The 13897-nt window shown below is 41.2% G+C and overlaps 1 protein-coding gene across 1 annotated transcript; it reads left to right on the top strand.

Annotated features, from left to right (window-relative positions):
• Positions 1 to 433: 433 nt before the first annotated feature.
• On the top strand, positions 434 to 13328 carry snrkb (SNF related kinase b). The gene is made up of 5 exons (XM_086163084.1): positions 434 to 621; positions 1468 to 1828; positions 2035 to 2429; positions 9411 to 9552; positions 11553 to 13328. The coding sequence occupies exons 2-5, from the start codon at positions 1602 to 1604 to the stop codon at positions 12568 to 12570; spliced, it is 1782 nt and encodes a 593-aa protein (XP_086019210.1). The 5' UTR covers positions 434 to 621; positions 1468 to 1601; the 3' UTR covers positions 12571 to 13328.
• Positions 13329 to 13897: the final 569 nt, after the last annotated feature.

Below are 13897 nucleotides of genomic sequence, written 5' to 3'. Positions count from 1 at the left end.
ATTTGCTTATTAACGGCGTCGGGCAGGTCAGGAATGTGGGTTATTGTGTAACGGGAGCAGGCTTTCCTGTCATATTCATTGAAAAAACACGCATGGAGAAGTTATATAATTCTTGGACTTCTTCAGCTTTCATTCACTCTCCCTCTTTCTCTCTCTCTCCAAATGTCTTGCTCTCTTCTCTCCTCAGAGAGTGAGTTGGAATGCGCTGACGTCAGGAGGAAACGGGACGCACGCAAGCAATCCACTTGTAGGCTCTCTCTCTCTCTCCACTGTCTCTCTATGTCTCTCTCTCTCGCTCGCTCTCTCTCTCCACTGTCTCTCTATGTCTCTCTTTCTCTCTCTCTCCACTGTCTCTCTATCTCTCTCTTTCTCTCTCTCTCTCTTTCGGTATGCGCAGCAGCAGCAGCGCGCGCGAACACGCCGAGCTCGCGACTGAGTGTGGTCGAGCCGAGGCAGCGGCGGCTGCTCCAGTCCGAGCGAGCGCTCAGTCAAACGGACGGTCGGGGGTAACTATGAGAGAACGACGTAGAGATACCCCGGCATTATCCACGTCTGAGGGCAAAAATTGAGGACAGAACCGTCTACCGAATTGACCGGCGGTGCATTTTGTCCCAAACGATGGTAAGTTAGCTTATTTTTCATTTATTTTTTTTGTATTATTATTTTTGGTCCGTAGCGGCGTTACGGTACTGAGAAGGGAGCCGAGTGGCAGCAGCGGCTGGCAGGATGGCGTAACTCGGGACTGCAGTTGAGGCCAAGTCGAGAACAGCTGGCCCGCAGAGGGAGATTAACGCGGTATTTTTTCTTTATTTCGTTCCAAAGTGAACCGTATTAAGCGTCTACTCACACGACGAGGCCTGCTAGTGTCCCGTACGTTGGCCCGGTGAGCCTGGTGTTTGGCCCGGCTCGGGATAATTAGGCTGCTTTGTAGTAATAAATAAGTGATGACGTTGGTGATGAAGATACAGCGCCGACAGGTGATAGCATCGACAACAGAGAAAACAATGAAGTTAGTGATGCTGCTAATAAAAATGATGATGGCAGTTCAACTTGTTACCCTTGGGAAAAATCTGATGATGACATCATCTGATCCGTCTAAGATATCTTCTGACCCTTTTAGCCAAACTATTGACACGCACGTATACACTCGCATTAAGGTTTCCTGTTACAGTATTGATTTGGCCTGCCATTTGTGCTTGATGAGTGTTATTTGAGATTACGGCCAAACAAAGCCCCCTCCACATGGAGGAAAATATAAGAATATTTTACTCTCGACTGCCCTGGTGGCATCACAATAAAAAACAACAATAGATTCTACTAGATTGTTTAAATACCGATGCGGATATTAAAAGATGTTAAGTATTGCAAGAACCATGAACAATGTCTCAACCCCATTTCCCACTTGGGCAAAGGCCAGAATGATCAATACATTTTTTTCATTGTGTTGTCTTTTCTTTGTCCCACCAGGCAACTCTCCAGCCATAAGGAGGATTTTGGCCCTTCAGCCTTTTCCTTCCTCTGCCTCTCATCGCCTTGACCCAACTATTTTTACTTAACTTCCTAAAGAACACCTTTTCAGTCCTATCTCCTTTGTTGAAAACATGGACTCTTCCGGAGAGCAAACCTCAGTCCACGATGGAAATCAGGGCCCCAAGAGTCGTTCTGACCTCAGTGGACTGTACCATCTGGGTCGAACATTGGGCAGGGGCCATTATGCAGTGGTTAAACTGGCTCGCCACGTTGTCACTGGGCAGTTGGTTGCTGTCAAGATGATTGACAAGACAAAACTTGATGTGATGGCAACAAGCCACCTCCTACAGGAAGTCAGGTAAAGAAGGGCTCTAACTCTTTGTATATAACAGGATTCTAAACAAGGCCTGATATCTGCATGAGATGTATTTGAATCAGATCCGACCAAAGTTGAATTAAAAATGGATGCCCTGAAGGAGTTGAATCCCTATTTAGATGTCTAATAAAAGTTAATATCCTACTTCCTTGGTTAACTCATTAAATGCGGTCTCTAATCATTTGCAGGTGCATGAGGCTTGTGCAGCATCCCAACGTGGTTCGCTTGTACGAGGTCATCGACACTCCCACCACCTTGCATTTGGTCATGGAGCTGGCAGAGGGGGGGGACCTGTACGACTACATCCTTCGCCACGAGAGAGGCGTGGCCGAGGGCACTGCCAAGCGCCACTTTGCCCAAATAGTGCGTGCTGTGGCGTACTGCCATCAGCTCCACGTCGTGCACAGAGACCTGAAGCCTGAGAATGTGGTGTTCTTTCCCCAGCAGGGGGCAGTGAAACTTACAGACTTTGGGTTCAGTAACTTATTTCAGCCTGGGACAATGTTGGCCACCAGCTGCGGGTCACTGGCGTATTCTGCCCCTGAGATTCTCCTTGGAGAAGAGTATGATGCTCCAGCTGTGGGTGAGAAACAGTTAAACATTCAAATTTACTGCTGAACAGGCTCAGGAGTTATTGTCCAGTCTGACCAAAGAGCGTGAAATTTGATTTCACTCAGCCTTTTCTGGTTTTAACTTTGCTCAATCCTGATTCAAGGTCTTTTTCTATCATATGGTTCTCATCCTTATTTCATCCAGTGGCCATGAAAATTTGGATGATCGCATTTCCATCGTCTTCTGCATGTTGGGCTCCGACTTCAGTGTTTCTTTATAATCAAGCGGATATGGGACTTAGGATGGGGAAAATTATTATTATAATAATTAGATGAAAAACAGAGTGAGTCCACCTCATTTTAATCCTCAGATAGAATAATTTCCTTGCTTCTGAAAGAACATTTTTAGTCTTGTGATGCAAATCTAAACCATAAAAAAACATTTAAAACAATGCAAACCACATTCTTATATTTGTTTTAAACAGGCTATGTAACACTGTTCAGAACAGCCAGTACCTTTCAATACAAAGCCTCTCAGTATACCAGTAGTTTAATATTGAAAGAAACCTAAATAGATATATACAAAAAAGAAAAAACTTTAATCTTGTTTGGCAAGAGAGTACTGGCACCACTGATAGTGGTGGCACCACTTTTTTTAAACCTAAATATATGAATGAAAAATTGTAATTTCCTTTGAAACAGCATTCATAAAACAAGTAAAATAGTTTTTGTTCTTTTTTAATCATGCTGTTATGTAGAAAGAGGCATTGTTCTTAATCTATACAGGGACATCTACTTTACAGGTCCTCACAAATTTACACAGCCCTGTTGAGTGCTACAGCTCAATTTGTTGCCGCTTTGCTAAATTTTTACTGTATTGCACTAAGTGCTTTTGTAGTGACTCCTAATTTTCTGCCACAGCAGGCAACTGTTTTCAGAGGAATTGTCCCACAAAAATCCACTGCTCTTCATGTGCTTGTCAGTTTCAGTGGCATGCCATTGAACACAGTGGCTCATTAAGTGCTCTCTTTCAAGATGGTATAACCAGACGCAGTGCTATGGGAGACTAAATTGGACAAATAAACAAAAATTTGAGGGATGAATAGTGCACAGCCTGCTGCAGCTGTTCTTTTCTATTTACATAAGAACATGTGTGAGCATCACCTGTCCAGAGTGTGAGGCCATCTTTGTCCAGTTGGCACTGTGCATGTATTCCTGCAGAAGGCCTCATGTCACAAAGCGTGAGCTCCTGTTCTTTTCTTTTGCATTAATGCGACTGTTTGTGTGTGTGTGTGTGCCTGTGCCTGTGTCTGTGTGTGTGTCTATAAAGGATTACTTTGTGTATCTGGGTCAGTCTAAGCGAACCAGACAGTCATGAGCCAACTGGGCACGTTCTGCTGTAGACTCACTGTAGCTCAGTGCATCATACTGAGCAGCAAGCAATTCTATTTGTGTCGGTGTGGGTCTGCCAGGTGTTCCTCATGTTTTGTGATCATATCTGTTTACATGATCACATTGTGCGGGCTCAGCAACTCAGAAAAAAAAATCCAATAACACAAATCACTACATTATATGACAGAGATGAATGGGGATACAGATGATTATTCAGGAAATGAATGGTAGTCAGTTTTAATCATGTCATCTGAAGTAATGCAGAGTGTGGTTGTGTGTGTGCGTGCGTGTGTGTGTGTGCGTTCGTGTGTGTGTTTGTGTGTCTGGTGTGTGTTTGTGCGCATATACATTTGCATGTGCATGCATTTGTAGTGAGCATTAGAGAGCGATATAGAAGGACAAGGATGAATATATGAAAGAAAAAGAAAGTGTGCTACACAATTTTTGTCCTGGGGGGGTGCTCTGCATGTTTTTCAGGGAGCTTTGTGATGGGAAATGTTCTCCACCAGGCTTGCCTAACCTGGATTTTGGCACATTTGCTTTGGTGACAAAAACTAAATTAGCAATAAGAGCAGGATTTTCATGATGCAGATCTCCCCCTGTTTTATTCTAGCTTCTAGCAGTTTACACTGGTTCATTGATCTTACTGAAGTCCCCAGTGACCGTCGCTAGAAATATGTTTGGGACTTTGAGTCTTGTGTACAATACAGTGCATCCTCATACAACCCCGAGTTCTCATATAAAGAAATTACATTCTGTTTTATATCCTCCTCAATTCTACTTAACATTGGCGTATTGCGCTCACAATGCAAATACATTTTTGTATTTTTGCCACTGATATCAGACAAATGACACCAATCAGTGTAAAAACAACAGGATAACTGCGGAAAAGCTGGACCACAAATAAAAAGAATGTGTAATGTTCAAAAGCAGAAGATGCTTTTAGGTTAAATAACATTTGTAAAACTACGATACACATGCAAATTTTAAACAGTATTTAAATAGTCTGTTATACAATTAAAAGACCTTTGTTCAAATGACTTTTGTTTGGTTTAAGAATTCCAACCAGTCTAGAGAAATAAACAGTACACAACAATTAAAGTGCCAGGTCTTAGGAAAGTAAAACTAACACAGAACAAATATTTTATTACAACAGTCACTGTCTACCTTTTCTAGAGTTGTGTGGTGTATAATTCTACCTTAGGATATTTTGCTTTGGAATCTAATGATAATGTTTTAAGACAACAAACAAACACTAGGAAGGTCCAATATGTTCTGTCAAAGAGAAAAAAAATTCATGACCACGTAAAAATGTAGAATAAAAAAAAGAAAATGTCACCAGGAAAATAACAACATAAAAACCAAAATCAAGAAGTAATAGTTGCATAAAATGACAAGAGCAGTTCTTTGTAGGTTTAATAATGTATACTTAAAGGTCAAATAAAAAATGCCTTTCACGTGCCATTAAATAACTGTGAAGTTCTTCATTTCACTGAGGAAAAGGTTTTTAATTCATCAGCCCATATCCTCAAGAGGTTTTAAGCATCAGACTGTTCCACTGCACTTTCCTCATTTGCAATTAACTACACAGTCTACTTGGTCACCTCGAGGTAGAAAGAAAAATTCCAAATAGCTTCATAATTCATACTTATGTATTTCAACAAACATGTTTTTCGTGTACATCAAGGGTGTGCCTTAAAAAAGAAGTGGCAGGAAACAGAATTCTCAAGCAGATGACCTCAGCATGACTTGAATTGCATTTGTTCCTTTTTTCATGCTCTTTCCTATTTCTGAAATTGTCTGCATGAAGGGCATCCCTTTAAAGCCATTTGTTATTGTTTTTCATCTTCAATCCTCCCTTGGCTACATTTTGCATTACTTTAACGAAGCTGCACATTTCTTTTCCTCTTGAACACGGCTCAACCATGATTATGTCGTCACTTTGGTAGATATGCATACCTCCATCTGTGTACTGCACAGCGGAAGATGTTGCTTAGTGATCCCAGCTCAGTAAGGCACACACACAGACTGCCTCTTTGATATTTCTGTCTCGTATTCGACGACCTGCTGTTTAATTCACTGTGTTCCTCTGGAGTCAAGTCATGTGTGTTCTGTTTAAGATCGCAGTGTGTTTGATGATAGTCATATGACACAGGACAGACTCAGGGACATCCACAGGGCCTCATGCCTTTGACAAACATTGGATGTTGTTACATAATACCTGCCCAACACATTGTGTGCACATCTGTGTGCTTTGGAGATTTCGAGGTCCTAATTAGGGGGAAAAAACGATGTAAATGGCTGCTGTTGTGTTTTGTGTGTGTCTGTGTTTTGTTTTCCTAGGTTAGGTCTATTTGAGACTGTCTGCTGTCTCAGAGGTTGAGGAGAACAAACGTGGTAGTTGTAACTCCCCTCTCTCAAATCAGTAAATCAACATGTATTGAATTGCATGTCTGTTTCTAATATTAGTAAATGTAACACAATATTTTACCATCCAATGCTATTTGGAAAAATATCTTAATATCTGATTCATTTCTTTATCTATTTATTCCTCAAAGTCAAAGGGGAGAATTCCCACCAGTTACTTTTTAATTATTTCAAGCCACTTCTAAACCTAAATATGAGACCTGAATCCAGTGATAGATTATAGTGATATCTGTGAAAAATTAGAACAAGAATCTGTAAGAAGTAACCAGAAAATCTGTGAGACATTGCACAAAATTTGAGAAATACCTTCACCCAGCAAACGCTGCCAGAAAGTCCCTAAGAATCAGTTGCCTCAAAAAAAAAACAAAAACAAAAACTGAGAAATAAGTAAATAAAAAGAAAATCTGAAAAGTACAATCAAAAAAATGATTGAAGCTATATTTAAATGGTACATTGGTGATGCTGTTGTCATATGTCTTCCTATTAAATTCTTTCAGAAACATTGTATTGAAGTTGTTTAAACAACTCAACATTTTGTTGGAGACAAGCTCAGAATTTTTTTGTATCTTAGCCAAGCAGACAATGTCACAATAACTCTTCAAATGGTTAAACACTAGGGGACAAAAAGGGGCACCATGGGCACTTTGGCTTGTCCTGTTCTTTTAAGGGCATTTACAAGATACTTGATTCAGAACCAGCTGTGTTAGAGCTCAGTGTCGAACCAGTGTCAGCAGAGTGTGGACAAATTGAACTGCAGCCAAAAGTTTCATTTAGAATAATGACTTTCTATGCCTCATCATTGGGTGGCTGCCACATTGTTTACACAAGCTATTTCTCAGCTCCTGGCCGGGATCTAACCCATTTTCAATCGAGAAATAGCAACATGAGAGGTATCTCATGTCAGCTTTTTAGAACTGTGAATTTCATGAATTTCATTATCAAAGGAGAGTCACTGTTAACCCTTTTTTTTCTTTATTTTATGAATTGCAAGTGATGTTCTAACAGCATGATCTTGCTTCAGTACTGTTAACATGATTTGTTATGTTTCTAAGTTACTGGTGACTGGATGAAGCATTTAATAAGAACTCCACAAGTTCTGGTTTCCAGAATATGTTGGATTTTTTCCGGGTCCTTTGAAATCGGAAGCCTTTGTTGCCCTCTTATGACGCATTTGGCCTCTGATGTGGAGCCTCATCCGGCCCGCAGAGTCAGGATCAGTCACAGTGAGACTATCTGCAGAATCTTTCCCTCTAACAGTTTATATTAAATTATTTTCAAGACTATGTCTGTTCAGCCCGTCCACATTTGGTTTATACAGTGTGTATGCCAAGCTGATGTTTGTGCGGTCAGCAGGCCACTAATGTGTGATATTCCCCAGCGAGCAGGGAAAAGTACACTCCCTGCACTCAGTGGCTTCTCCTCCCTGTTGCATAACTGCTCCCTAGACAGAAGCGTGCATGAGAGTGCACGTTGTATGGTGCAGACTGAGGACTGTTGTTTGGACAATCCTGCGTACGATGAGGGACAATGGCTGAATGTTTAGCACACATGAGGATGGGGACATGAGAGAATGCCAGAGCAGATATAGATCTGAATACAGTCCACTGTTTGCATTTTTAGTGGAAGTCCCGATACAGCAAAGCAAAGAAATATAAATCAATGTTTTTAATAACAGAATAGATGGAATCATTTTTTTCAGAACAAGGACAAATGAAAAATAAACACCCAATATCTGGTAACTTTTATATTAACATCCTTTTACTACGTAAAATACGGTGGGTTTGTTAACAAAACCCTGTCTTATTTGGTGATGATTAAAGCATCATACACAGATATAGTCATTGACACACAGTTATAATCACTTTAAAGAAACATTTCTAACTTGTAAACTATGAAATTTAAAGGGATTGTAATTTGTTTCCTCACATTTTTCTTGCTTAATAAGTCTTACTTGCTGATACATGTGATTTTTTAGCTTTGAATATTTTTGTTTGTCGAGGTAATAATAAACTGTTATTGCTAGGATCAAAGCATTAGGCTGGTCTGAAAAAGATTAAAGTTATAAACCGTTAGCCTTTGTTTTATTTCATCGTATGTCTAACCATTTCAATAATGGCACTTGTCTGTCTCGTTCAATTCTGGCTTATTTCCTGCATGGCAAGGGTGATAGTGACCGCAGATGTCGCATGAAATGACAAAGGATTATGTACAAAAAAAAATCTCTCATCGTCTGCTTTTGTTTGTTTGAGCCGCTGTTTTAATGTTGGAAGCTTCTCTTTCGACAACAGTTGTGACCAGATGAAGCCGTTGGACTGAGATCCCAGCCCAAATGATTGTAAAGCATGAGAGAATTATTTACAGACACAGCTTGATATTAGATGTATGAAAGGGGACACATTTCTGGATTATCTGGGGTGGGAAGCTGCAGCAGAAAGAGGGACAGTGAAGAGACAGTGAGCAAGTTCATTCTCAGAATAGCTCTTGTACACAAGAAGCCCTCTGTTTGTTATGGCCTTCAGCTACCTTTTCTCTGCAAGTGTGTATGTGTGTGTTTCTGTGAATCGGCCATAGTGTTCTTCCCTCATTCTAGCCGCCGATGAGTGAGTGACAACTAAGAGGAGAGGAAGGAAAGGGAGGAGGCTGAAAAAGACACAATGTCAGCAGGGGTGTGTGCGTGTGTGCACGTGTATGTATTCACACATACACATGCATCTAAGTGTGAGTGTGAGTCAGGAGCCAAGCGCACCAGCTGTCTGCAACTGAAGCCTCACACTTAAAACACGTAAACCGGACATCCAGCTGTTACATGCTCACTTTCCTTCTTTGTCCTTCCATTACAGTCAATTTAAACTCATGTAACCCCCTTATGAAAGCCTCTGCAGGGAGGGGGCAATGTTCTCAACAAGTCTGACCTCTCACCCAGCTGTGGAGGAGATGAGAGAAAATAGAATTATCACAGGGGAGAATATGATTATTATGACCGTATTGTAATCTGTTGCCATAGAATTAGGACAAAATCACATGTCTAAAAAAAAAACAGGTTTTTAAATTAAATGTTATACTGCAGTATTTCCCTCTTGAAGCAAGAGACTAATTTTTCTAAATATGATCTGATTGCAGGGGGACTGTGGACCATAGAAAGTCTTGACATTCTTGCAATGCAAGGCTAATTTTTGTGCTTGTGTGTGTTCCAGACATCTGGTCTCTCGGGGTGATCCTGTACATGCTGGTGTGCGGCGTCCCGCCATTCCAGGAAACTAACGACAGTGAGACTCTGGTCATGATCCTGGACTGTCGCTACTCTGTACCTGAGCACGTTTCAGGCGACTGCAGAGAGTGAGTAGTTTTACTGACTGCACACAGATTCTTGATAAAAAGAGCCTTCATTTCCCACAAATTTTCTGCCTGTGAATAGATGTGGCAGATTACCCCGCTTTAAATAGCTACTGACCGTAAAATCATCTCATCAGTGTGCATCTCAGTGAATAATATTAGTGTCCTAGTTGCCAGTGGCCTCTACTGCAGCAAGTACTCTTCCATCTAAAACACTCACTGTCCATATTTAGCTTTTTTTACTTGAGCTCTGAACTTAATTGAAACCCTATCAGACGCACACCCTCATGTTTTCCCACTTCTCCTTCACTTCTCACATTGTCAGCTGAACACATACACACTGTCCTCAGTGCAGCAGGGTCAGGGTTAGTACACCTGAATGTTCCTGCTGAATATTCTATCTACAGAGCAATGCTTATAATGATTAAAAAACTAAAGTGAGGGTTGTGTGAGTGTTTCTCCATAGCTTCTATATGAAGCAAATACTTTGAGATAAGAATCTTGGTTTACCACTCTGTTGTTGTGCAAGATAATCACAGCAAAATCACTATGGTAACCCTCTCAAAGTAAAGAAATAGAATGCTATCCTGTTTGGAAACCCTCTTTGCTGATTTGCATTTTGCTTCAGTGCATCACATCAGCGGGGTACCAATGCCATTTACTTAAATGTGGACAAACAGGTGTCTAAAAATACTCAGTTGGCCGGCCTGATACTATCAAGTTACTAAAAAAGTAAAATTGAAGAAATTATTTTGAATTTCTTGGCTTCAAAACAAGTCAGAGAACTGAGTCTTATTATATATAAATACAAACACACACACAGAGACAGAGAGAGGGGGGGGAGCAAACTGAGCCCATATGTTGAAGATGGAGTTGATTTATGCAATAATTTCAAAAATAGAAGAAGTTGACGGTATGTCTGTTAAGTACCCTTCATACACTGAAATGCAGATGTATATTTTCACATGAAATGTTGAGTACTGGAAGAATAAAATGTAAAGTAAGATGGCATCTAAATGTCATGTCTAAATTAGACCAGGAGGCTCTTCTCAGTAAATAATTGAGTGGATAGGCAAAGGTTCAGGAGACAGACTGATCACACTGCTGAACAAATGGGATTTGTTGCCAAATATAACCAAAAGAAGGTTTTGAGACAAACTAGAGAGCATGGCTAAAGCTCAAAGCAACAAAATGTTTAATTGTTGTTACGAAAGCTCCCTGAATGAATGTCTTTATAGATTTAAGTTGGAAGGCAATTGGCATAAATAGTTTCAAGTGGTGGTTTGAGATATTTTCTTTACAAACACATCCTGGAACATCTGACTCAGTCCCTCTCATATGACTCAGCCCTCAATCACATGAAAAACTGAAAAAAAGAAGCCGAAATAGAACCATCATGATTGTGAGATTTTAAAAAGTTGAACAAACAGACACTAATATTTATTTTGCTGTTGTTCTGATGATTGTAGAATTATGTCATGGATTTTTCTTTGATAGCTAAAATCATGATTACATATTTACTGTCTGTATCTAGACATGCATACTTGTCTCTGTGGTAAATGTTTATTTTGGATGTAGAGTCATTTTTGCTGATGTAGTTTATTTGTTAATTTGCAAATCACATTTCCTCTTGTATTTTGGAAACATTGCTTACAAAAATGGGGGAAATGAAAAAACTAAATGTTCTGTCAGGACATCACCTGAAATTAACCCCTTAAAAGTCTACAAGTTACTTTTTGAACATTTGACATGAGTCCATAAACAATCACATGAGAACCACCAGAAAAGTTTTCAGAAATGTACCTATTTAATGGTACAATATTTGATGGTATTGGATTAAGCTACTGAACTTTTATGTAAATACTATTTGATATTATTTTCAAGCCAAAACAGACCAAATGGGTTGTGAAGTGCGGCTCACATCATATCTTTGCATTGATGTCCCATCACAGAAATATCATATCAAACTAGCTGCTAAATCCTGCTTTTTTCTCCCCTGCCAGTCTGATCTCCAGGATGCTCCAGAAGGATCCGTCTCAGCGTTCCTCACTACAGGAGATCTTGTCCCATCCGTGGCTGCAGGGTCTGGATGACGCCTTGCTGAGCCCAGAGGCTCCCCCCTCCTGGCTCTCAGGGGCTCTCTCACCCAGCTCTCCTCGCTCTGGCGTGCCTGAGTGTGGGGACCTGCTTGCTGCCAAGCCCCAGTCGCAGCCAGTTTTTCCAGGGCCTTGGCAGCCCACCCTCAGCTATACCCTCCGTCCACCTTCAATCGAAGAACCCCCCGTTGCCAAGAACCTGCCGGCACTCCAGCAGATTTATGAGGAGGAGGAAGAAGAAGAGGAAGAGGAAGAGGCGGACGGCGGAAGTTTGGCTAAAGAGGATGATTCAGTATCCTCTGAAGAGATGCCTGACGGATCTGACAATGGAGGGTGTAGGGAGGAGGAGGTGAGAGAGGGGGAACAAGGAAGCTCAGTGGAAATGAAGGAGGTGGCGGTGGAAAAGAAAGAAGACAGTGACCGTGTGATTTCAGATCAACCAATCAGTCAAGGAGACGGCGCACTCAGTCACGTTCCTGAAGTCTCACCTTCGTCTCCATCTAGCTTGAGGGTACCGTGCTGTCAGGGGCACCCAGAAGCCACCAGCCCGACGGGCGCCAAGAACGAGGAGGCGGAACCCAACAACAACACCAACAAACCTCAGCGCCTCCTGGCCAGACTCAGCCTGAACTGGAGGGAGGACCAGAAGACGGGATGGGAAGGAAAGCAAGAGGAGAAGGACAAGAGGACGGCAACAAACACAAGAGATGACCTTGTAGCGGACAGGTCTCTGTCCCACAACGCACTCGGGACCCGGGATGACTCAGCTCCAAGGACGGAAGCAGGGAAACGTCACAGTATAAAGCTGAGAGAGAGACTATTCCAGTTTCCCCTGTGTGAGAAAGCGTTGGCCTTCAACATACCGACAAACAACAAGCCCAAGATCCTTCCACTGGCTCAGTACAACTGCTGCCATGTCCTATAAACGGAGGCCTCCCTGGGTGCTTCGAGTGACGTGCCACTGGCTCACTGGGACACAGAGGCTGTTTAGCAGGCGGCATGTGGCCAGCGTCTCCACACAAATCTTGTGAAGTGGCAAAGCGCTTAGCTCCCAGCAGTCCTTGCTGCTGCAGAGACTCTAAGGCCTTCAGCATGCAAACATCATCTACAGGCTGGGAGGTGTGAAGCTTCCTACACACTCAGCTCTCGTATCGCACTCATGCATTAAACATCACGTCATGCTTGAGATTGTGCGCAGAACAGTAGCGGAGATGTAATGCAGTAGAACTTCATCCATTCCTGTGTACAGGACAGTATGTTCAAATTAAACGACTGTTGGATCTGTAGCAAGAAAGAACCAACAGGATTTAAACTGATGACCGTAAGACATGGGACTTTTAATACAGGCCGTCCAGGAGACTGCAACTGTTTAATAATAAAATAAGCTATAGTCTGTTTTGTTCATCTAAAAGGTGCCTGCTATGATTACAGTTTCATAGTGTCATTTTACTTCATATGGTGAAAAACAACTTCGAAAGTCAGACAGTAGGGCTGGGCAATATATTGATATACACTGAATTTTGTCTACCTGCCATATCATTCATTGTGATATAGATCGAAAATGATGATAAAGTAATTGTCCTGTTTTCCCACATTCAATATCTTTTATTGATTTCAGAACACAGAGATAAGAAAAACAAAGTGAGCACACTTCTCTGTAAACCAACAAGAAAGAAAAGAAAATGCCCTGAAAATCAACTGAGAATTAATTTTCCTTTATTTATCTCTGAAATGATAAATGTAATCCTGGTGCTGTGTGACATTATCTTAAGTTACATTTTTGTCACAGACTTCTGAATTCTGTTCTGGACTCCAAGCACTCATCGTGCTGCCGACAACTTCAGCTCAGTCAGCTGTTGTTTTTCTTAATATTTGTTTCCATACATAAATATGTCATTCACCAAATACATTTGAGGAGCTGAGTATTGTTTTCTTAAATTTCCTCATATGACCCTGCTCTGCAGACTGTTCATGCTCAGTAGATCCAAGATTTCCTATCTGACATAATAAGGATTAGAATAAACTTTGAGCCAGCCTCTGCTACCAAGTAGCACATTTCCTCCGTTAGCACAACCTGCTTCTCTCTGTGGTTCGAAGGCTCTTAATATAAGCTCTTATACTTAAAGACTGTTATATGTTACGATATATACCCTGTATATTATGCCTAAGATTGATTATTATCTTTCCTCCTCATTAATTCGACGACGTCTAACATGATGTAAAATAATGTTGAATCAGATCCTCGACTGGGA

The sequence above is a fragment of the Fistularia commersonii genome, chromosome 17, assembly GCF_037954325.1.
Source record: "Fistularia commersonii isolate RoL2024-O1a breed Wild chromosome 17, RoL_Fcom_v1.0, whole genome shotgun sequence".
In the NCBI taxonomy this organism is placed as follows: domain Eukaryota; kingdom Metazoa; phylum Chordata; class Actinopteri; order Syngnathiformes; family Fistulariidae; genus Fistularia; species Fistularia commersonii.
Note: the sequence above shows the minus strand (reverse complement) of the source record. Positions and strands in the feature narration are given on the sequence as shown.